The sequence below is a fragment of the Octopus bimaculoides genome, chromosome 20 (assembly GCF_046866305.1).
Source record: "Octopus bimaculoides isolate indiv1 chromosome 20, ASM4686630v1, whole genome shotgun sequence".
Lineage (NCBI taxonomy): Eukaryota > Metazoa > Mollusca > Cephalopoda > Octopoda > Octopodidae > Octopus > Octopus bimaculoides.
In genome coordinates, this window is record NC_142947.1 from 7,335,126 (window position 1) to 7,362,649 (window position 27,524).

Sequence of the window (27,524 nt, forward strand, 5' to 3'; positions counted from 1 at the left end):
CCAGCACAATCGTCTCTCTTGCACACCACAACTGATGCTTCTTAGGTACAATTTTTCTCTCAAACTACTTACACTCTCTCTAGTATGCACACTGACATTACACATCCATCGGAGCATACTGGCTTCATTCCTTGCGAGCTTACGCATGTCCTCAGCAGTCACGGCCCATGTTACACTGCCATGAAGCATGGCTGTTCGTACACATGTGTCATACAGTCTGCTGTTTACTCTGAGTGAGAGGCCCCTTGTCACCAGCAGAGGTAAGAGCTCTCTGAACTTTGCCCAGGCTATTCTTATTCTATATATATATATATATATATATATATATATATATATATATATATATATATATATATACATACATACATACATACATACAACAGGCTTCTTTCAGTTTCCATCTACCAAATCCACTCACAAGGTTTTGGTCAGCCCAGGGCAATAGTAGAAGACACTTGCCCAAGGTGCCATGCAGTGGGACTGAACCCGGAACCATGTGGTTGGGAAGGAAGCTTTTTACCACACAGCCATATATATATATATATATATATATATATATATATATATATATATATATATATATATATATATATATATATATATATATATATATATATATATTTATAGGAAGTTAATTACATGGCTAGTCATAGAGTGATCAACACTTTTGCATCCATGAAGTGCTTAGCTTTTTAGACAACTTATCAGACCTTTTTGAGGTATATGACCCACTGACGATCAATATATATATATATATATATATATATATATATATATATATATATATATATATATATATATATTCTTCTGATGAGTATATTTATATTATTGCCTGACACTCAGTTGTATTTTTTGGGCAAAACCGATTGGTAAGACCAGCTGTGATAGATACTTAGTACTATATAATTCAGATAATATATGTATATATGTACATATATATATAATAATAATATGAGGTGTTTTGGTATCCAGAAGACCCAAAAGGCATAGCCTTACACAAACGCACACACATATATATACATTTTTATTGTTGTTGTTTCCATAACAGCTACCTTTGATGAGTGCAGGGTTTCAAAATCAGTCTGTAACCCAACACTTGAATCCCCATCGCAAAACCAGCTGGTAAGATCGGTCGTAATGGATGTATAATACTGTACACTTGGATTTATACATCATCGTCGTTTAACGTCCGAATGTCTGACTTAGTTTCATTTCCAAGTGAATCAGTGGAACAAGAAGTTTCTTGTAAGGGTGGATCAAGAGTGTATGACAGACTATTGTAGTGGTGGGACAGACTGGGTCAGACTTTGAACAAAGGGAGGTAAACAATAACGGACCCACAAGTACTTCGTTCATCGCTAAAAAATGTTTCTTCTCTTTTTTAGTTTCCAGGTCCTGTTGGACTGCGGCCATGCTAGTGCACTGCCTTCTACATTTAAACACTAATACTAATCTACATATTTGTGTGTGTGTGTGTGTATTTCATAAAAATGTTTATATGATATATTTTCGATAAAGACAAAAGACTAAATATTAATAAACATTAAAGAAAATAATTTCAAGAATATCTTTTTTTATTTCGATTCATTTTAAAATCTTATCTAAACTAGGATGGGAGGGGGACTTCAAAAAAAAAAATTCCGAAGAAATATTTTCTTTTTTATCTTCTTTTACACGTCCAAAAAACGACCTCATTTGCATGGCAAGTGAAGTGGGGTTATTTTTTCATTTATTCAGTTGATTAAACCAATAACCATAGTTCATTTAGAAAGTATTCTTGCTTTCTATTTACGTTATTTGAGAAAGGCAAAAATTAACGTTACTTTCGGGGAGGCTTTTTTCCTTTTTACTATTTTTTTTTCTTTGATTTTATCTTTTTAAGAGTATTCTGGAAGAAATATTTTTTTTTTATTTTTTTATTTTTCAACTCAAGTTCTCCTTTGGGAGTTGGGAATTAAACGTTGTGCTTATATTGAACTGAGCCTTGCCAGTTAGAGAAACTCTAATTGGGTCTCTCCTCTTCCACCACCACCACCACCGTCGCCGCCACCGGCATCTCAGTTAAACTGCCTGACTGGTTCAGCCGGTGATTTCTGTTGGGGTCTGAAGGAGAAAGAGAGAAAGAAAGAGAGAACAAATAAAGGACGAACTGAATGTGGTAGCAGGATGGTGATGTATGCATTGTCTATTCACATACGCACACACACACACGCATTCATATATACATACATACGCATATGTGTGGATGATAATAAAACATATATGTAAATTTTATACATACATACTGAATATATATATATATATATAAATATAAATTATATGGGTATAACACACACACACATATATTTATACGCACATTTCTACAATGCATTATACATGTATATAAATATATATGATGAAAGAAAGAAGTAGAGAAAGAGTGAGAGAGAGGAGGAAAGAGATGGAGAGACATTTGTTGGAAAGAAAGAGAGAGAGAAGCGAACGGAATGTACAAGAGAATTCAACAGTGAATGGTAAGAGAAAACAGCAACGAAAGGACAAAATAATTTTGAAAATAAAGGAGAAAAATAGAGAGGAAAGAGATAAGAGAAGTAAATAGATAAATAGGTAGATAGATAGATAGATAGTGAGAGAGAGAGAGAATGATGCATAGTTTAAATAGGAATGGATAGATAGATAGCTAATTGAAAACTATAAGTTTTTTAAATAAAAAATGTGATACATACATACTACATGTAGGTAGATAGATAGATAGATAGATAGGTGTGGACAGAGTAATATACGTGAGAGAGAAAGAGAATAGAAAACAGATAGAAAGAGAGCGATTATGAGAAAAAAGAAAGGAAAGAGAAACGAAGAAAGTGATGAGTGCGGGGGTGGGGTTAAAAAGAGAGAGAGAGTAATGAAAGAAATTGGAGAACGAAAGAAAAATAAAGACAAAAGGGAAGAAACAAGACAAAAAATTTACAGTGGAGGGAAAAGATAGAATATTATTGGAAGAGATAGATAGATAGATAGATAAGGGAGCGATAGGAGATTATAAAGTGAGAAAGATAGGAGAAAGACTATAAAGTGAGACAGAGAGAGATGAAAGAAAGTATTAATGAAAGAGAGAAAAGAGCGAAAGAAGAGATAAATGTAAGAACTAAGACTTCTTGCGCCATCTTCGCCATCCCCGACGTCACTACTATCAGCAACATTATCACCATCACCTCCGCCGCCATTACAGTCACCACCGATAACACAACCACCACCTTCACCATTATCACTATCAAACTACCTCTGCCACTACCTCCACCACCACCATTAACATCAGTATCACCACGACCCCCTTCGACACCAACACAACCGTCAGCAGCAGTAAGAGCTTCACCACCATCACCACGAACCCCACCACCAACACTAACAACATCATCATCACTACCATTGCTACCAACACCGCCGCTGCCACCAGCCTCGGCGCCTTCGTCGGTAACGTTAGAAAACTAAAACTCTATCAACAAACAAACAAAATCGCCATAAAAACAAAAGAAAAACAAACAAATAAGAATCTGTCGGGGGAAAAATAGTGTCGAGCCTCGACATTTGTAACTGGAGACTGTTGGAGTGGGAGGGAGAGCATAGGGAGGGCAAGGAGGAGTTAGTCAGAGTGAGAGAGGGATGAGAGATAACATTTAGAAAGAGAGGATGGGATAAGGAGAGAGAGAGAAAGCTGCAAATGAGAGGGTAATGGATAGCAAGAGAGGAAGGAAGTGAATGAGAGGAGAGAGAGGGGGGAAATAATAAAATAAAGAAATAAAAAAGAAGCAAGAAAAAATTTGATAAACGAAAAAAAATACCAAAAACTTGCAGAAAGTACAAAAAAGAAAAGAAAAACTGTTTACTATTATAATTTGTGTGGATACATGCACGCATACACATATATACATACATACACACATATATACACATTTACACACACATATACATACACACACACACATACATATATATATATGTATACATACATATATACACATATAGACATACACATATGTACACACATTTACACACACAAATATGTACAACATACATATATACATATACAACATCCACATATATATATACATTTATATACACCCACATAAACACGTGTGTATATATATATGTATATACACACACACATATGTATATATAGATGTATGTATGTAAGCGTGTATGCGTGAACACATACATATATGTGTCTACATGTTTATATACCTATATGTAAACATAAACTTAAGTTTACACACACAAACACACACACACAAACACACACACACAAACACATGTCTATGTAGATGTTTGTGAGTGTATAAATGTATGTGCGTTTGAATGTGTGTGTGTATGTACGTAAATGTGTATGCGTGTGGTGTATGTATGTATGTATGTATGTGGCGTATGTGAGCAGGTATAGAGGAGAGGGATAGGAGTGTAGTTAACACCACCAGTAATTCTTCAATGTCTCTGATTCAAGAAATAAAAATCTTTAGAGAAACAATCGCATTTTTGTTAAAATATTTATTTTCACACACACATACATACATATACGCACACACAAGCACACATATACACACATTGCCAAATACACTCACCCACAAATGTATATACAAAAATATATACATATGTATTTATTTGTTGATATATGTGTGTGTGTGTTAGGATAGATGTCTATATAGATATATGTGTGTGTATTTATGAACGTATGTATGTGTATACACATATACATGAGTATATGTGCGTTTGAATGGCACGTAATATATACAAAGAAAACAGGTATATACACACACATATACACATATGCATATACGTGTATATTAATGTGATACGTTTAAAATATGTGTGTACATGTGTATGTATCTGTGTGTAAGTTTGTGTCTGTGAATGTGTGTTTGAAGAGGATAAGGTCATAAACCTATAAATCATACACACACACATGCAGACACATATAGACACATATACATACACACATACTGAACCACTCTTAACCAGCCCTTACATACCAGACACATAGCAACAGCCATACTTACAGATAAATGAACTACTCTTTGTACACGCACACATACGTATGTATACACATATACATGAGCATAAACTAGAACGGTACAATGTCACGCACATTGAAATATATAGTTACACATACATGCCTGTATACACACACACGCACATATATGTGTGTGTAGTGTGTGTGCTTGTTATATACACATATATATATATATATATTAGATACATACATAACATATAGACAACATACACACATATATCCATAGACATAAATACTTATACACAATATTTGCATGCACTTGCACACCACTATACAATGTGAAAGGCACACATGTAAATATATGACAAAACACACATACAGATATACATTCACGCAAACACACACATTTTAAAAATCCTCACATAACATAGTGACACACATATATGAAAATACACACACACACACGCGCATTGTAAGTGACATATACGCACATACATAATTGTATATGGTTGTTTATATGTATGTGTGTATGTACGTACATACATAGATACATACATATAATCACATACACACATACATACATACATACACACACACACACACATATATATATATATATATATATGTGTGTGTGTATATATATATATATATATATATATATATATATATATGCATACATAAATATATGCATATATGTCTATATTTATGTATTTAATTGATAATGTTTTTCTCGTGATTTATATATTAATCTATTTATATATATATATATTTATATGTATTTAGTTGTTCATAGATTTAATATATATTAGTAGACGGAAAATGGGACAGCGCCCATGGCCGTGACAGGCTCTCAGAGACAGGTTGTTTATATACATAGTTATTTACACACACATTAGAGTTGATTGAGTATTAGTATACATATATATATATATATATATATATATATATATATATATATAATATATATATATATATATATATATATATATATATATATATATATATATATATATATATATATACACACACATATATATATATATATATATTCAATTGTCCAGATATTTAGTTTCTTGTATATACATCTATATATATAAAGAGAGTGAGAATTTGAAAGAAATAATAAACAGAAAACAGTTGTATTGAGTTATTTATAGGACATACACGCGTTTCCATAACATGCCGGAATAATTACATAATGACCATAGGCACATTATGCAATCATGCACTGTACCTCTTCAGTGTTCTGCAATAAATATAATAACCGATGTGAAAGCTCCAAATACATGCATTCCTTCCCCCCACCCTACCCGTTATGCAAATAGTCAACAACCTTGCATGTCACATAAAATAGCAAGAGATACATAAAGCACCATTTCAAGGAAGTTCAAACAACGTCACGCCTTTCTCAGAACCAGATATGTGCGACCAGAGGAGTGAGGGATGAAGCAGGGAGAAAAAAGAGAAAGGGAGAGAGAGAAAAAGAGAGAAAGAGAAAACTTATAAAATCGGAGAAAATGGAAGGAAAGTGAAACGGGAAGACGAACACTGACCAAACTGATAGTGGAAGGTCAGCCCAGGCCATAAATCAGCTTAGGGCTATCTGAAAGATATAAATACACATCCAGTACAAAAGACATAAAACCACCTATATACAGAATCACACGCAGGCACGCATTCACACACACGCGCATACACATGTGTGTGCGTGCGCGTGTGTATACGCCTATACACATAACTACGTATACGGATAAATCCATACACACATACATATTATTTACACACGCCTACAACTATACACAGACACATATACGTACACACACATACGCTCATAAATCCATCCACCATATACAAATACAGAACACATCATGCATAAACAAGCACAAACGTTCACATACCTGATTATTATAACACATACACAACACAACTTAACCAGTAATCTATCTGTTAATCGAAGCATTCAACTATCAACAACAGCGTACAAATATACCTCTGTGTGTGTGTGTGTGTGTGTACACAATACGTATACACGCATATAAATTACAATATACATGCACACATATTTGAAGGTTGATTATATAAATAAATAATAAATTATAAAGGAAAGCACACACACACACACACACACACACACACGCACACACACATATATAATATGAATATATATATATATATATATATATATATATATATATATATAGGCGCAGGAGTGGCTGTGAGATAAGTGGCTTCCTTACCAACCACATGGTTCCATCTACCAAAGCCTTGTGAGTGGATTTGGTGGACAGGAAATGAAAGAAGCCCATGTATGTGTGTGTATCTGTATTTCTGTCCACTCCCCCCACATCCCACCGAACATCGCTTGACAACCGATGCTAGTCTGTTTACGTGCCGGTAACTTAGCAGTTCGGCAAAAGGAGGCGATAGAATAAGTACTAGGCTTACAAAGAATAAGTCCTGGGGTCGATTTGCTCGACATGTGGTGCTCCAGCATAGCCGCAGTCAAATGACTGAAACAAGTAAAATATGTAAAGTTATATATATATATATATATATATATATATATATATATATATATATATATATATATATATACTTTATATATATATATATATATACTTTATTTAAAAGCAGCAGAAATATAACAAAAAAACCGTTACTCTGAGTTTCACGTTCCCGTTCATCGGACAGTTTTGTTATATTTCTGCTGCTTACTCCGGTATATATATATATATATATATATATATATATATATATATATATATATATATATATATATATATATATATACATATATATATACATGCATACACACACACATATATATATACATATACATACATAGATATGTATATGTATGTATGTATGTATAAGATGTATAGTTGTATATAAACGTGTATATATACATACGCACGTTCGCTTACACACATACATACAGACAACATACAGACAGACGGACAGATAGATAAGGAATATAAGGGCAAGTTTCCTGCTTTGCACTTATCGGTTTGATAAGAGCAATGCAGGAAACTTTTTTGGCGTTTCAGTCATATATATAGAGAGAAATAGATAGATAGATAGATAGATAGATGTCTTTATAAGCAATATCTTCATGGACAGGAAAACTTTCGGTTTTGTGTTCGGTTTCCATTAGCGACCGATTCTATTCTCTGTAACTGTCGTCAGAGACTCTACTTATAATTCTGTTATGACGAAGGACTTCAGTTAATTGGATTGACTGATTTGCATATACAACGCATTCTTGGCAGTTTGTTGAGGTAATCAAATTTCTTGTTTCAACGATTTAGTCCCATCTGACTATCATCTGTTCCTCAACTGGAAAAAATCACTTGGCTGGGAAACAGTATCGCAGTGATGATGATGATGTTGCATCTGCTGTTAATGACATTTTTGACCAACAGGATAAAAGCTTCTTCACCAATGGGACCCAATCATTGCAACATCGATGAAAGAAGAGTGTGGACCGCAAAGGAGACCACGTTAAAAATCTAAACCTCACTTGGTCACATTCCGTGAGAGTATCTTGGCCAGCCTATGAACTTTTCAGTCAACCTTCGTACATACGATGTTGGCTAAAAGTCTGTGGATATATATTCTTCAGTATAGAATAGAAATTACCAATCTTTTACAAATCTCATATAAAACCCCTCAATGAAGTTCTGTCCTACATCTACGATGGAGCTACTTCTGCACATTTTGGAGTGTACCATAGGTTATCAATGACCTGAGGCAAGGCAAATATGGCGTGGGGAATGTGTTGGACAAAATGTAACAATTCTTCCTGCTCCTCATGATCTGAGTTCAGCGACTGTCACGTTCTAACTGAATCAGCCTTGTTATTTCCACTGTGGCTACCACAATGTTGACAGGCATGGACGGGACAGTGGAAAGAGGGTAACCCGTCACACTGCATCTCATACGGCATTTGAGACCACGTAGAAGGTATGTCCTTACAGCATTTTAGTCCCCAGCGCAATATCAATACACTGGACCCTATGTTGACAGCAAATCACAGCACTCTTAAATCAGAACTGGGCCCCTGGACTCGTGAGACCCCTGAGCAAATCATTGCACCGAGTCCTGTAGTATTTATCTATTGACAGCAAGCTACAGTACACGTGGATCAGATGAGACCCCTGAGCAAATCATTGCACCGAGTCCTGTAGTATTTATCTATTGACAGCAAGTTACAGTACACGTGGATCAGAATTAGGTCCCTTGAACCTTGAGGTCCCTCCCGGGCAATTGCTCAGTGTGCCCGTGCCTTAAGGGACACTGGTGTTCGGTATCAACAAGTGGGTAGCAACATAGCTTTGTGAATTGCTGCAATATAGCCCATTGCTTGGCAGAGGTTTGGCTTAGCAGTAAAGATAGATCTGTGTTGAGCCTACCTACTTGCTATGGAAATGCGGGACCAGATCTGTCACTGGGCTACAGGACAACGACAATGACGACAACAACAACAACAATCAACAACAATCAACAATTGCCAATGACAAAGCCTTTATGCGGTAATTCGAATTGCTAGAGATAGAAGCCAAAATCTGAATCAAATCACTTTCTACAGTCTGTGAAGAATAGGTGAGAATACTTTCGATAATGAAGTCATAGGTAGACAATAGAAAGAAAGACGGGATGGTCACAAATGGAATGTTTTTTGATCAGAGGTTTGATCAATATGAGTTGATATGAGGCTATAAAACAACAGCTACAACATCAAAAACAATATAGGGGGGGGGATATGCCCAACCCTTCATCCATATATGCATACATGCATATGTATATACAGATATTTCTATATATATATTTCTAGAGATATATTTGTGTGTGTGTGTGTCTATATATATATATATACAGTAAGTTTTATATATATATATATATATATATATATATTTGTGCATGTATATATATATATATATATATATATATATGTGTGTGTGTGTGTGTGTGAGTACATATATATATATATATATATATATAATATATATATATATATAAATATATATATATATATATATATATATAGATATATATGTATATATATATGTATGTATGTATGTATGATGTAATGTAATTAATAATTAGTAAATGAGGATGCCGATATAGTGATGACAGTGGTGATAACGACTGAATGTGATGATGATGACGATGACGACGACGGCGACGACGATGACGGTAACGATGATTATGATGATGATGATGACGACGATGATGATGATGATGTTGACTGGGTTCAAGGTCTCCGATTTATATGGGAGCGATGCACGATAACGATTATAAAGATAAATACAATGGTGATGATGATGATGATGATGGGGTAGGAGTGCGAGATGATGGTGTGATAATGATGATGATGATGATGGTGAGGCTGATTGCTCGTACTACCACATTTACTACTACTACTACTACTACTACCACAACAATTAGTGCTGTTACTACTACTACTACTACTAATAATAATAATAATGATAATAATAATAATAATAGTGATAATAATGATAATAATGATAATAATGATAATAATAATAATAATAATAATAATGATAATAATAATAATAATAATAATAATGATAATAATAATAATGATGATGATGATGATAATAATAATAATAATGATAATGATAATAATGATAATAATAATAATAATAATGATAATACACTACTACTACCGCAAGTACTGTTGCTACAACGGCTGCTTCTGCTGCTACTACTACTACTACTACTACTACTACTACTGCTACCACTTTTAACACTACTACTACTACTACTACATATAATTGTTGTTGTTGCTTCCAAAAAAGAAAACATCCTCTTTCTTGTAAACATCTCAAGCTTTGTAAACAAATATACAAACTTGTATAGATGCATAGGTGTATATATATATATATATAAGTATATATATATATATATATATATATATATATATATATATATACTTATACGTGTGTATGTATGTATATATGTATGTATGGATGGATTATTGTATATATATATATATATGTATGTATTTATGTATGTATGAGTTTATGTATGTATTTATGTGTGTATATATGTATGTATTTGTATGTAATGTATGTGTGTGAATATAAATGAGAGTGTATATATGTATCTACGTTTCTGTATACATGTGTGTGCGTGTGTATTTGTGTGTGTATACGTAATACATTTTATTTTTGCTAAAGGAGTGACTCAAAGATTTACAGTGTCGTCTCCAGGCACCTGTCAAGCAAGTGTGTGTATGTGTGTGGGCTGCTTGTATGTGTGTGTGTGCTGTATGTGTACGTGTGTTCTTTGTGTGTATGTGTGTTGTGTGCGTATGTGTATTATGCGTGTGTGGGTGTTGTGTCTGTGTGTTTTTCTGTGTATGTGTGTGTGTGTTGTGTCTATGTGTGTTGTGTGTCTATACATGTGTGTGCTGTATCCGTATATGTGTGTTGTATATGTGTGTGTTGTTTGTGTATGTGTGTGGGTGCGTGTATATGTGCGTGTTTGTGTGTCTGCGGTAGTGTGCATGGCATCATATACATTCAATGCAAACACACACACACACTTAATGGGTGTATATCATATTCACATACATGTTTGTTTCTAAGTTACCTTTCTAATGAAGTATATGGTAAAAAAAAAAAGAAAAGTAAAAACAAGTCTTCGACAGGCATATTTATGTCTTTGTGTATATATGGGTGCTTGCATATACATGTGCGTGCGTGTGAGCGTGTGTGAGTGTGTCTGTGTCTATGCGTATGAGTGTATGTATGTGTGTATGAGTGTATATATGTATGTATGAGTGTATGTGTGTGTGATTGTATATATATATGTGTGTGTGTGTGTGTGTGTGTGTGTGTGAGTGTATATATGTGTGTATGTGTGTGTGTATGAGTGTATATATGTGTGTATGAGTGTGTGAGAGTATATATGTATGAGTGTATGTGTGTGAGTGTATGTGTGTGTGTGTGTGTGTGTGTGTGTGTGTGTGTGTGTGTGTGTGTGTGAATTAATGCTATCGTCTCTTGTCATACAGCGATGATTATAGACAAAGTCATATCAATACATTTGTTTGTGTACAATAGCGATTAGAGTGGCGGCGGCCGCGGTTGTGGAGGTCGCTGCGTTGGTGGTGGTGGTGGCGGCGGCGGTGAGAGCGGCATCTATGCTCATGACGACGGTGAAGTGATGGCTTAGGCGGTGGTAGAAGTGATGGTGGCATGGCTTTCCTAGCGGTGGTGGTGGTCGTCGTCACAGCTACGACGACAGCGGTGGTAACTTTGACGAAGGCAGTGGAGGTAGTGATGGCTAAGGTGGTGGTGGTTTGGTTGTGGTGTTCGTCGTGGTGGCGATGGCTTTGGTGGTGGTGGTGGTGGTGGTGGTGATGATGGTGGAGGAGGTGGCGGTGGTGACTACTGTAGTTGAACACTGTATTGACAACACCCAACAGAATTGTTTAAAACAGTAACACGGCTAGTGTCGTAGTCAGTTTGTTGTAGGTTAGCCCCATTTCAGCCCCGGCGAACCAGGTCTATAATCAAAAATGAACTCCATCCGTACCACCCCGTCGTCATTTTCCTCCCTGCACAGAGTTAAAGCAGAACCGAAGGTGGGAATACGTGATTTTTAGCAAGATTTGACTGCTATGTCTAGTACATTGAGTGCCTCTCCATATACAGGCTTGGTGGTTGTTGGTTTATCTCGGTCATGTGTGGAGAGTAAGTACAAGAGGAGATCGGATAGAAGGGTTCTAGGTTGGGCTTTTACGCTCGGATTAACTTAAAACAGAGAACTAGATACCAAGATAGCATATGCAAAAGTACATACACGCGCGCGCATGCACACACACGTGTGCATATATGTATGCGCATATGTGTGTCTGTATGAGTGTATGTGTTTATAGATGTATGTTTGAGCCAACAACTATTGAAGAGGTTGCAAGGCAACGAAAAGTTTAGAAAAGAAAAAGATAAATAAGTAAATGAGTGGCAATTGAACCGGTGAGTGTGTTAATTAAAAAGACATTAAAACAGAATGACTCTCCCCAGGCACAATACACACGCACACTTTTTCACAGCAACTGTTGACCGGTTGTGCTAATTCACCTCCGACAATAGAGAGCCGTCGCCACGTTCCCTTCCCGATCAACTAACTCTGATGAGTGTAAAGTTATATAATCAGTTTGTTACCTAACACTCCATTGTATTCTTTACGCGAAACCGATTGGTAAGACCAGCCGTGATGGATATTTAATACTATACATTTCGAATGATATACCCACTCTACGAAGTTATAGAGCAGTATATCATATAAAAGTTAGAATAGGCCGGTTTATGGGATTACCTTCTGAGATCTGATGATGCACCGTAAAGCTAAGCGCTTTAAGGACGTGAAACCAAAGGTTATCCCATAAACTAAGGCTTCTCAAACTATCTGATGTGGCGTACCGGCAGTTTCTTTTTCCAATGCGCCAGGGAGCGGTAATATTTCTTAGTAATATTAATTTATACCAGAAACTTAGTGCACATGCACAGCAGAGGTTAAGTGAAGCTCTTCTAGAGATTCTTAAGGAGCAAAATGACGCCGGAAAGACCGAATAATTTTATCGCCCTTGGTGTTGAACAAGAATTCGTGAGTGGACAATTGATGCCAGGGCAAAAAAAAATGAAGTAAAAACTTAAATATACGCTTTAGTTTTGGCGATTTTCAATTCTGCATTAATGTACTCAGGGACGAATTAAGACCCATAGAGATCCTAAGCACTTGAAAAATTTTGATAAAATGAATTTTTAATTTCTAAAATTAAATAAAAGTAACAGTAAGATAGAAAATAATGTTTATTTTTGTATAGTTCCACTTTATTCAGATTTGAAAGAATTTTCTCTTGTTTTTTTTAATTGCGAACTCCTCGCTGTGATACCATGAACACTTTGAAATTATATTTCCGATCATATAAAATACTTCGAATATCCTTTTAGCAAGTTTAAAGTGATTTCTTTTGTACCGTAGACCATTCACCATTTCTGTTGTATCCCCACCACCACCACCACTACCACCTTTCCTTGATGACCTAAGCACGTGCTTATTTTATTGAATGGTTAATCCAGCACTAATTGTTCTCTTCAAATTCTTGACAATATATTTTAATTGTCAATAAATCAGTCAATGAATTCGTCAGTCTTCGTGTTCTGAGTTTAAGTTCCGCCGGGGTCGACTTTGCCTTTCATCCTTTCAGGGCCGATAAAATAAGTACCAGTTGAGCACTGCAGTCGATGTGATCGACTTCTTTCCTCCCCTGAAGCTGCTGGCCTTGTGTTAAAATTCAAAATCAATATATTAGTCAATGACTCCAACAGATAATTCCATTTTTCTTTTTGCTTATTTCGTTTCTATCGATTGCCGAAGTCCTTTACGAATGGAAAATTTCACCAAAACGTCTATTGAATCCCTGCTAAAAGTCCAGGGATTGAAGGTTAGATTTGGTCCCTTGAGGACCTTGCTCTTCAATTCATCCCTGGGGCCTACTGCCACTCTTGGCAGCTCTGTGAATATGTATGATTGTGTGTATGTATGAATGCATATATATATATATATATATATATATATATAAAGATTAAAATTCAAAAGTCTGCAGATAGTCTATATATATATATATATATATATATATATATATATATATATATATATATATATATATATATATACATATATATATATATATACATACATACACACACATACACACACATACACACACATATATATCTGTGTGTGTCTACGTTTATACATACATATGTGTGCGTGTGTATGTATGCATGTATATATATATATGCATGTATATATATATATACATGTATGCATGTATATATATATATATATATATATACATACACACGCATACATTCATACATACATACATTATATATATATTTATGTGTATGTATATATGTGTGTGCAGACATGTATACAAGCATGCATGTATGCACTTATGTGCACATACATGCATACATATATACACCTACATACACTTATACATGCACACGAAGATACATATGTACATGTCTGTACACACACACACACACACACACACACACACACACACACACACACACTGGAAGCCGTACAGCTACGCATATTCGCGAAAATGTTTCACCAGTCACCCTTAGAAATATGGACAAACATCACGACGCAATGAATTCTTAACAACAACAACGTTTTTAACAGCATTTATTGATTCTCATCAAAAGCGACGTAATTTAAACTAATTTTCCTGGGTGAAATCTATTTCTGTATTCCAAATTATAATTAACAGCCAAACAGTTCCTGTAAATACCCCACCACCACTACGCACACACACACACACACAAACACAAGCATACACATACAGACACACACACACACACACACAAACAGACAGACACACACACACACACACACACACACATCTGGAGACAGACAGACAGACAAGCAGGCAGACAATCACAAACACTAGCACATATATACACAGATGCTGAGACAGGTAAATATTCACATGTACAGATGCACACACATATATACATACATGCATGCATGCACGCATGCATACATACATTCGTGCATACGTACATACATATATACACTCACACACGCATACACATACATCTCTCTCTTTCTCTCTCCTTCTCTCTCTCTCTCTCTCTCTCTGAAACAGATGGACGGACAATACCAGACACAAACACATACACACTATCAAATTTACACACGTATATATACACACACATATATGCATATGCATATCTGCGACAGAGAGAGAGAGAGAAGGAGAGAGAAGAGAGAATGTGTGTGTGGCGGGGTGGAGGTATCCAGACGCATTGAAAAAAAAAACCAGTGAGATCTGCCTGGCATGGTGTAATAACGGCTATTGGTATATTCAAGTAAATCATTGATCTACAAACATTTGCTGACATGTCCAAAGATTTCTGCCGTGTTCTTCCAGAGTTCTCCTCTTCACATCCAGACCCAGACCAGTTAGATTAACAGTTGGATTAACCTTCTCGTGTTCTGCCGAGGCATTCGCATTCTTATTAATCTCTGGCGAGAAAATCGAATTGCTCATCAAACTGGTCCTGGATTACCCACCCGATATATGCCCGAAGCTATGGCTTCATTGCAGCTTCCTTGAATCATGACACAGCACGACACCAGAGCTTTTGCTTACGCAATGATGGACATATATGGAAATTTGTCAAGTCTGGTGACACATGGGAAAGGGATGCAAACTGGTCTGAGAATATCGAACCAACAATGGACACAGCAATGAAAAATCCCAAAGAAACTAAACAAAAACAATACGCCATCCCTTATGAATCATGATAGACTTAAATTAAGATAGAAATTACATACAAATTATTGTTTTAAAATTCCAAAGTTTATGCAACATGATATCCTAAGGTGTTCATCTGACAAAGTCGCTACAGCGTCGGAAAAAATGCTTGGTGGTATTTCTTCCGACTCAGTACATTCTAAGGTCAATTCACTGGAGTCCCACAGCAAGCGGATTTTTTGGTTCCCCGTTATTTGGTGCATACATTAATGAATTAGATGCCAAGCATGTTACCGTGTTAAAACTGCTCAGACGACAATAAGCTGTACTTTGAGGTTAAAAGAACGAATACCAAATCTTCTTTTTTTTGTAATCTGACCAGCAATGGATTGCTGATTGGCCACTGAAGCTAGCAGTAGACAAGTGCACCATCAAACATTTTAGGAGGAAACTCCCAGAATTTGCCGACTCCCTCCGTTACACCAACCTTAGAAAGTCAGCTGGTGAGTGTAACCAAGGCATTATTGCTTATAATGTCCTGTGTTGGATGAACAACATTTCTTAAATCGTCAAAAAAGCTGAAGGTGCCTTAACATTACTCAGTAAGACTTTTGTCTGCTGCTTACCAGCTATTTATTCAAAGGTTATATGTGACTGAGGTACGTCCACGCATAGTTTGTATTTTCAGTCCGGAATCCCCAATCTACTGGAAGCTCTCCAAAAATGTGTAACCAATTGGATATCCTCCTTCGGTCATTCAATATATCTTGAACGTCTGCCCGCAAAATTATCCGCCATCTTTGCAACAACTTAGACCACCTTTTCAATTCAATGCCTTTACCAATCGTGGATAAGCTTATGAATTTTTTAAAGATTCTTTTTTTAAAAAAACCAGCGCGGCACAAATTAATTTTGGAAGCAGTGTCTCATACTCAGAATTTTCAAAGTATGGAATAAACTACTTGCATCAGTTGTTAGTTGTGAAGACACTGTATACTAAAAAACGGCATACCTACACATGTGTCCCACCGACTTTGTTGCGTCATAACTTCCAGAAAATGGATATTTCTTAATGAAATGTTCTACAAATACGCTTCAGAGTGTGTAGAGTGTGACTGTATCGGAATTTGTTGTAAAAAATAAAAAAATTAGCGGACTTATGCGCATACAGGGTGTTCCAAAAATCACTGATGCGTTTCAATTTTTAATAACTTCCTTGACTTTACAAATAAATGCATGAAATTTTGATACAATATAAAGGACATAATGGAAATTAATATGCACGAGTCAAATTTTGCAACACCACTACATCACATATGAAAAGTGACATCACTTAAATGGCAGCCATTCTCGGCTCCGCACGCCCGTGCTCTTTCCAAAACTTGCCCCATAACACCCTCAAGAGTTTCAGACCCCACTTCACTGATTTCTCTATTGATGTTCTCCTTCAGTTGCACCAGGGTCTCTGGTCTGTGGAGGTATCTGAAAGAGAGGTCTAACGTCAACAAACTAGAGGCCCTGGTGCAACTGAAGGACTACATCAATAGAGAAATCAGTGAAGTGGGGTCTGAAACTCTTGAGGGTGTTATGGTGCAGCTTTTGGAAAGAACACGGGCGTGCAAAGCCGAGAAAGGCTACCATTTAAGTGATGTCATTTTTCATATGTGATGTGGTGGTGTTGCAAAATTTGACGTGTGCATATTAATTTCCATTATGTCCTTTATATTGGATCAACATTTTATGCATTTATTTGTAAAGTTAAGGAAGTTATTAAAAATTGAAATTAATCAGTGACTTTTTGGACAACCCGTACCTATTGACACACGTCACATATATCTCCAAAATGGAACTTGAAATTTCGAAAAAAAAAAAAAAAAAAAAAAATTGCGATGAGTGTCAATATGTATGTGTGCGTGCTCACATACATACTGACAAACATTTCAATGATGTGAAAAGAAAAATAGTGAGCATGCACACATATATACTGACACATCAAATTTTTTTTTCGAAATTTCAAGTTTTATTTTGTAGGTACATGTGACATGTGTCAGTATGTGTGCGTATAAGATCACCAACTTTTTGTCTTTTCACCACAAATTCCGATACAATCAGAATCTACACCATCTGAAGCGTATTTGTAGAAACTTTCATCAAGAAATATCCATTTTTCTGGAAATTATGAAGAAACGAAGTCGGGGATGGGCACGAATGTGTAGGTATGCCCTCAAAAAATTCCAGACTTCTCGCAATTTGCCTACACTGCTCCTGACATGCTTACGTCCCTGTTCCCTTTCTTTTTATGACTCTTTTACTGTTCATTTTTCTGTCTTGTGTTTTATCCTGTGTACTACGGATGCACTTTTAGCTTTCGTTGCTGTTTTTCTTACGAACCATCTTATCACTAAATCTTACAGAAATAAGTTATGATGTTGGTCTTTAAATAAAGGGAGATAACTTCGAACTTGCTGAACTAATTTGAAATCATCATTCGTATGAGGGTGAGGAGTAACAAAGTATGAAGTAAAAAAATAATAAAAAACACTTTATCTTAAAGATTAATTGTGTTCAAGAAAAGCAGAAAATTTTAATGTAGTAATTCTCTATGCATAATATACACATTTCCATCAAAATCAAGATTAAAATTAAGACTACGCGTAGGGGTGACATTTAGCCATAACTCTCTCTCTCTCTCTCTCTCTCTCTCTCTCTCTCTCTCTCTCTATATATATATATATATATATATATATACACACACACACACACACACACACACACATTACGATGAGCTTCTGTACCATTTCATATGCCAATTTCCTCTTGCAGGCAACAGCCAAATTGAGGTGACGGTGTAAAACACTACTCCATGTTGCCGTGCAATGATATCGAACCTGGAAACACATGGTTGCGATGTAAAGAGTTTTAACAACATAGTCACATTGACGCTTATTGTTGTGACATTTATGACTTTCCAAAGTCACAATTCCTATGGTCGACTCCTTTCTTAATGACTATACTCGGCCTTTTCATAAAAGATAGCATATATTCACTGGACACCGGTTGATCTGTTTCATCGCTCACAGACACATCCTAATCCGCATGTATTGGTTTGTGTATCTTCTTTAACACTGTTTACCCTTTTATATGTTGTGATGTCGGCCAGATATCTTCTCAGAGCCATTACCCACTCAGTTAAAGGAAACTTGATAAAATGTGGTAAGTTAATAATAAATATTTATTTAGAATTCTTGGGATTACGATCGGAGAGGATTGCATGATTGTTGTTGTTGTTTAGCCACGAGTTAGCCCTGATCCGGTAGAGCTACGATAGGAAGACGTTTCAACTATGAGCATCCTGTCTTCTATTCAGACATAGTGTACCCAGGACTACATTATCCAATGTATCTTACCCTTCTTTTAAGACGTTGCCGTGTCAATGAAAGAGATTTAGCTGTTCTTTGTGACTAGTCGGACGCCTTGTAGTGATTGGTGATATTTATCCCCCTAACCCCGGTCGGCCCTAATCTAGCAAAGCTGGACTCATAAGCGTTCCAGCCATGACCATTCCGCCTTCTATTCGGATGTAGTGTATATAGGATTATAACATCCAGTTTGTATTGTGTGATTTGAGGGAGACCCGGCAACTATTTCCAGCAGATCGGGTGGCTCCGTTTTGAGGATCCCTCTGTTCATAGAATTACTGCAGGAAGATATTTCTCAAACAGGATTGTGAAACTGTTTCGATTCCCTGTTGAACCCCGTTCACTTCCATTGACCTGCCGATGTCCTTGAACAAAAACTGTGAAGTATTCTACCCAATCCTCTAATAACTCTAATGACAAACTGGCAGAATTGTTAGAGCATTTGACAAAGCTTTGTGATGTTTCTTCTGACTCTTGAGTTCAATTCCCACTGGAGTCAGTTTTGCCTTTCATTTCTCCAGGACTGAAGAAAGAATGTACCAGTCACGTACTAGTCTCAATGGGATTGATAAAACCTCTCCCTTTAAAACTGCTGACCTTATGCCTAAATCAGAAAGCCTTAATGATTATAAATTACTTTACATTGAAAATCTTAGTAGTTCATTCATTCTCTCATTCCTTCATTCCTAGTGTTTATCTTCAAATTTCTAATTCTTAAACTGTATTCTCTTACAGGCCATGTCTCCAGCCCTATGCAACAACTTTATTACATACAGAGACGTTCTATAGCAGACAGTGCTTCTAAACCTTGGATGTTGTTCAGTGCAGTTTGTTTGGAACGCCTACCATCACTATCAACCACTTTATCAGAATTTGAACAGAAATATGGCAAAATATTAAAGGCAGAAGAGGTTGAAAAAAGTTGTTTATCTGATCATGAACTAAGATATAAGGAAGATGAGTACGTTTGTTTTTTAATGTTTTTTCAATGATTTTTTTTCTTTTCGTAACCTTATTTGTATAAGATTTGCTTCACTTGCACCAGGTTTGGTGATACAATCTCTTATTATTTATCTTCAAATGTGTCACCAGTTATTATTAAGTAATATCATAATATATCTAACTGTGGATTTCTCTTGTGATGTTATTTTCAGAAAAATTCTGGAGGCAAAGAAAGAAGGTGCGAAAGAAGAGGAATCTGCTCGGAAAACCACGGCGGAATTTGAAGACTTATGGGAAGCAGAATTCAACAGTTTCCAGTTTCCATCCCAACTGACTGGTATGACAACTTGAAATTAATTCTTAGTAAATGTTTTGGCTGAAGTTGCTTGTTGAAATTAGTTTCATTTAACACAGAAGATTTTGGTCTTCGTGCTTATCTTCACCTAGTGTTATGAATGTTAGGTAATTACCAAAAGATTATGATAGCAAATACAAACAGAAAAAATGAGGTCCCCCCCCCCCCCAAGGATCTTGTATATGTGTATCAACAGCACCATTCTATGTATGTGTATACAGTACTATACTGTAATATTTGTTTAACAGCATATATATATTTCGTACTGTACTCTGTGTGTCACAGCAAGATAGTCTGTATACGTGCGTAGAGTACCTGATTTGGGTCTTACTTGGGCTGTGCAGATGATCAACGACTCATAGTTTGGAGTAACTTCTGGTCCTAAAGAAGATTAGTGTTTGCAGTTTGTTATGTGTGTGGGGGGCTCCAAGAAACACCAAAGAGCTTAAAGCTCAGTATATGTAACCAGTCTGAGGGGTTTTTAACTGGGGATTGTTCAACAACTAGATGGAGGGTACTTGAGAAGCTGGGTCAACTTGGAGTTGGTTGAGTTTAATTCCCGTGTGTTAGTTATTTGATGGCCTATGAGACGCACCTTTTTACCCCCTAAATGGCTTTAAAAATCCCTCTGCGTCTAATGCGCTCAATGTAGGCTCAAAACTCGCCCAAAACAATATGTATGTTTACAAAACGTGTGCTGCCATATATTGGTGAACAATTACCTACGGTATGTTTGTCTCGAATGTGGGTGCAATAAATTGCTAATAATTACCGGTAATAACATAAAGTTATACAGGTTAGTGAAGGAATTAAAACTTTATTTTACAAAAGTATAGACTATGCTACCGTGCGTCTTATAGGCCATCAAATACGGTATTTATTGATGCTGGAGATAAAGTTAGACATTCTGGGGCTTGAACTCCAAACATTGAGGTAGTATTCCACTAATTACTATAATGTCTCTTCTTTTTCTAGAAATAACAGCCAAATTTCACTCAAAAGGCATCCTACTGTTCTAAGTAACAAAGTGACGCATTGCATAATGTCGGTTTCTACCCGAGAAAAAAGATAGGGTGGGCATGGTTGGGATGCCTTTCGTATAGGTCTACTCAACAACAAACAAACCAGAAATATTTTCCTACCTTAAATATTTAGTTGTATTACAGTAAGATGTTGTGGTGTTCATTCGTTTTTCAAGTGAAATAAAATGCTTCCGAAACAGAAATCAAAAGCTCGGACTTACCGCCATTTCATAGAACAAGGGGACACAACTGTGTATTAAGCTAAATTACTTGTCTCTTGTTTCTCTTCATTTAATATTAGATGTTTTCGATAAACAAATTATAACTTCACATCTTTCTTAATGACAACAAATTCTGCTGTTTTCGCTGATGTTAACTTATTGTATTTTCATCGAGCAACTGAAGTAACTTTTATCTTTTACTTGCTTCAGTCACTGAAGCTGGTCATCTGGAATGAAATTCCAATAGTTCATGTATGCCTTACCCACTTGGGTACATTGGTGCAATCTCCTACCAATTTGAGATATGCAAACTTTTGTGCATAAAGAACATTTAAAGAAGAAATGAGAAACTTTCGCAATGTTATTGATATTAATCTCATTTTTACAAAATTATTTTTTTCATTTAACACCACTTCAAATCGTAGCTCTCCATACTTCCCTATTTGCCACAAGTGATTCAAGATTTTTGTAACATAATTTAATCATTTATTAATATGCATACATAATATACATATGCACAAACACATGTACATATATATTTATTTATACGTACATTTATATATTGAATGACTTCATTTTCTTAGAATTCTATGCTATTTACTGCATGTTTAAGATTGCGCAGCTTCAAAAGATACATTGGGGATCTTATCATTTCTTTTCAGAAGCAGACAAAAAAGGAGACACAAAATCTCTACAACGAAAATGTGATGCTAAGTTAATATTGCTTGCAAAACAGAAGTTAGGTTCCAAAGAATTTTGGATATTGCCTCAAGGTGTGCACCAACAAGGTGAATCAATGAGAGAAGTATGTTTTTGTTGTTAATTAATTTTTTGTTTTGGTTACTAAATATGTGGAAATATTTTATTTACTGAAGTCTTCTATGAAGAAACAACTTGAGTATTTTAAAGTCATGTCCATTTGTCTTAACATTTAAAATTTATTTGAAATTCAAGTAGAAGCCAATTTTTTTGTGAGTCATTTTGGAAATCATCAAAGTTCTATGGAATGGATTGAATGTTCTTAGATAGATATCTATCCATCCAGCTTCTATGCCCACTATTCCTGGGAGGGGCGTTGGAGTAAAGCCTTAAGTACCTTCTCTATAGAGTCATCCAGCTGTAGAAACCAAGCCAAATCAGACTGGAGTCTGGTGCAGACCCTCAGCTTACCAACCCTGCTCAAACCATCTAACCCATGCCAGCATGGACAACAGACATTAAAGGATGATGTAAACTGAGTCAATAAAGGAACTCCTTGCCCAGGAAGGAACAATCTTTTGCAGGAAGTGGGCTGCATGAGACATGGCTCATCATTAAGTGGGCCACATTTCTGAAGGAATTCAGTGTGTGCCATTCAGAAAGTCCCACGGGCCACAGGTACCCCATGACTGATTTAGTCAGTGGACCTGCTTGCTAGACATAACAGCCAGATCTCCCCCAACTCACACCTTACCATCTTAAAACAAGAAAGACAGTTATTTCTAACATATTTAACCACCATAGACAGAGGCTCCTTCATTGGCCACACAAAAAATAGAAGTAATAATAATGATGACCCTTTCTACTATAGGCACAAGGCCTGAAGTTTTGTGGGAAGGAAGCTAGTCAATGACATTAACCTCAGTACATGACTGGTACTTATTTTATTGCCCCCAAAAGGATGAAAAGCAAAGTCAACCTCAGTGGAATTTGAACTCAGAACATGAAGATGGATGAAATATTACTAAGCAATTTGTCCAACATGCTAACAATTCTGTCACTTGCTGGCAGAGTCGTTAGCACTCCTGATAAAATGCTTAGCATGATTTCGTCAGTCTTCTCGTTTTGAGTTCAAATTCCGCCTAGGTTGACTTTGCCTTTTATCCTTCCCGGGTCGATAAATTAAATATCAGTGAAACACTGGGGTCAATGTAATCGGTTAACCCCCTCCTTCCAAAATTTCAGGCCTTGTGCCTATAATAGAAAGGATTATTATTATTATTATTGGTAGTAGTAGCAAATAAATTATGATCAAAAAGGGAAACAAAATATTGTTGTTGGTTTTCTTTGTTGTTTAGACGGCAGAGCGTGTCCTGAGAGAGTTGTGTGGAGAGGAGATCAATGGGATTTTCTTAGGCAATGCACCTTGTGGCTTTTATAAATACAAATATCCACCGAATCATGAAAACATTGGCGCCAAGGTAAATCATTTCATTTCATTTCTCTGCTACACTTACTATCTCTCCAGAAGAGAATTTTTCAAAACGTTTAATATTCACTTTTCAAATTACACTTGTTATTTCTTGGTGGTGTCGTGTCCCACTGTGAAGACGCTTGTCAGCTGATGTCCTGTACTGTAGCCACATGTTCACCAGTACCTTGTGATGAAATTGGTAGATGGAAACGGATGAAGCTTGTTGTGTGTGTGTTATTTGGTGACCTCACCAGTGCTTGTGCCATGTAAAAAAAAAAATATCCAGTCCACACTGTAAAGTGGTTGGCATTCGGAAGGGCTTCCAGCTATAAAAACCATGCCAAAGCAGACCTCATTGGTGCTGGTACCATATAAAAAGCACTGTGCCAAAACAGTGGAGACTGGTGCAGTCCTCTGATTTACCAGCTCCTGTCAAACTGTCCAACCTGTCCCAGCATGGAAGACGGACATTAAATGATGATGATATATATATATGTATCAGTTGATTCACCAGTAATGATTATCACAGGACATAATACAAATGTAGAATAATCTGTAATACATAATAACTGAAAGACTCCAATTCCTTGTACTGAGAGTTTCTCATTTCCAATCATCAACTGCTTTTCTTTTGAAATATTCATTGTTTGAATATCTTTTTGAAATATGAAATGAAAGTTTGAAGAAAGTGTTTATCTTTGTTCTTTTGTTTATAAACTTTCGTGAGCAATTTGTCCAAAAGCAGTTCTATCAAGTTCATCGTTATTGACAATAAGGCAGTGAGCTGGCAGAATCATTAGCATATCAGGCAAAATGCTTTGTGGTATTTCGCCTGCCACTACACTCTGAGTTCAAATTCCACCCAGATCAACTTTTTTACCAGTGAAACAGTGAGGTTGATGCAGTTGACTAGTCCCCCCACCGCCCCCTCGTAAAAAAAATTTCAGGCCTTGTGCCTATAGTAGAAAGGATTATTCATATTGACAGGAGAAATATTTAATGAGATGATGTAAATGAGTTTTATTCTCTACTCTTTCTTTCAGGTCTTTTTTTTCAGAGCTCACCACCAAACTGGAAACGTGTCAAGTAAATCCAAAGATTTGATAGATTTTTCTTGGTTAACCAAACAAGAAGTAGAAGACAAAACACCCTCAGAATATTTCAAAGCCATTGATCGATTTATAGTAGATTTATGAAAAAAATAATTTATATGATAAGGCTTTGCTCTAGTTCATGAAATAAAACATACTTTGAATAGCTTCATTGCACAATGTTTTGTACTTTTATTTTAAGAAATCATTAAATTAAGATCAACAATCCCATTCTTCCATGTTGGTTTGAAATATAAAATCATGTTACTTTGCTGCAGACTGGAAGTTGATTCCATTTGTCATCTCTGTAATGGTTTTAATGGGACTGTCTGAATGGCACGCCCGATAGTGTGGCCTGCCCGATGAAGAACCAGGTCTCATGGGGCTCAAACAAGATGGTCAGATGATAATGATTTAATTCTTCTGGGACTATTTTCAAGGACAACTGTATAATCGAGACCTATTTTTTTACTTTGATATTTACTGAAAATTACTATTTGCCCTTAAAGCTAAACCTATTTCATCTGCTGCTCTTTAAAAGTCACCTTCACATACTTCACTTCATTCTTGTATTTGTGTGACCGTCGGGTTTTTTTGTTTTTTTCAGGCTTAATTACTGCTTGTTCTGTACTTTTCCAGGTTCATACATAAGAATATTCTATGATTCTGCACCTACAATTTTCATTGTAGTCAACTTTTTTGCAGGCAACACTTCTATTATAATAATATTTACCTTTATAATTGCAAACATATTATTGTAAATATATCTTAAATACAGATTTTGCTCAAACTTAGAAATTTTGTTTGCATCTAAAAATAACAAAGGATTTATTTTTGAACAATTGTTATAAAATACTGCTTTATTTTAATTAAATAAATGATAACTACTTAGATTTTTAATTAGTGAAATTTTAAATTTTAATGTTTTTAGCATTACATATTTTAATACATAAACAGAGTAATAAAAATTAATATAAAATCGCAAAAAGCATAACTATCTTTGTTTAATACTTTTAGACAGGATTTTTTTCAAAATATTTGTTTTAACGTCCACAATTAGGAGATATAGACTTCAATATGTGTTCAAATCATCATCATTGGCATTGGTGAGATGGTTTGACTAGAGCTGATGAATCAGAGAGCTGCACCAGGTACCGGTCTGATTTCGCATGGTTTCTATAGCCGGACGCTCTTCCTAATGGCAACCATTCCAGGAGTGTAATGGGTGTTTTTACATGACACCAGCAACACCCACAACTATGATTCACGGGTGGGTGCCATTTGCATGGCACCACCAACAACCATAATTCACAGGTGCCAATATGCATAGCACAATTGATGACCACAACTATGAAGCGCAGGTGACATTTACATGGCACTGGCATTAACCATGATGATTCACAGGTGCCATTTACAAAGCACCAGCAGAGATCATGACTATAACTTCATTTGGCCTGATGAGTCTTCTCACGCACAGCCTATTGTCAGAGCTTTGTCATTTGTTATCACCTCTGTAAGGCCCAACATTCGAAAATCATGCTTCACCACCCCATCCCATGTCTTCCTGGGTCTATCTCTTCCACAAGTTAACCTTCACAGTTAGAGATCAGAATTTCCTTCCACAGCTGTCCTCATCCAAACACATCACATGACCATACCAGCACAGTCATCTCTCTTGCACACCACATCTGATGCCTCTTATTCTCAGCTTTTCTCTCAAAATGCTTACACTCTGTCATACATGTACGCTGACACTGCACATACTAGCTTCATTTTCTTTCAAGCCTATGTATGTCCTCGGTCGTCACAGCCCATGTTCTACTGCTATGTAGCATACCTATTTGCATACAGGCATCATACAGTCTGCCTTTCACTGAGAGGCCCTTTGTTACCAACAGAGGCAGGAGCTCTCTAAATTTTGTTCATCCTATTCTTATTCTTGCAGCTATACTCTCGGAGCATCCACATCCGGAAGCTACCAACTACCTCAC

At 36.0% G+C, this 27,524-nt stretch overlaps 1 protein-coding gene and 1 long non-coding RNA gene across 5 annotated transcripts; one reads left to right on the forward strand and one right to left on the reverse strand.

The window, feature by feature from the left end:
- Positions 1-1,556: 1,556 nt before the first annotated feature.
- Positions 1,557-2,853, reverse strand: LOC149131583 (uncharacterized). Its single transcript, XR_016237482.1, has 2 exons — positions 2,727-2,853; positions 1,557-2,103 (listed from the first exon to the last, which is right to left on the reverse strand). It is a non-coding gene; the product is annotated as an uncharacterized LOC149131583 (long non-coding RNA).
- LOC106869198 (large ribosomal subunit protein mL46) lies at positions 2,055-25,705 on the forward strand. 4 transcript variants are annotated; one of them, XM_089337936.1, is made up of 7 exons: positions 2,055-2,174; positions 19,134-19,523; positions 20,465-20,690; positions 20,884-21,008; positions 22,932-23,074; positions 24,327-24,449; positions 25,486-25,705. In XM_089337936.1, exons 2-7 carry the CDS (start codon positions 19,460-19,462, stop codon positions 25,636-25,638), a joined length of 834 nt encoding a protein of 277 aa, XP_089194062.1. In that variant the 5' UTR covers positions 2,055-2,174; positions 19,134-19,459; the 3' UTR covers positions 25,639-25,705. The 4 variants fall into 4 exon arrangements, with proteins under 4 accessions (XP_089194062.1, XP_014770324.1, XP_014770322.1 ...); XM_014914838.3 differs by lacking the exon at positions 19,134-19,523 and having other exon boundaries at positions 2,066-2,174; XM_014914836.3 differs by lacking the exon at positions 2,055-2,174 and having other exon boundaries at positions 19,104-19,523.
- Positions 25,706-27,524: the final 1,819 nt, after the last annotated feature.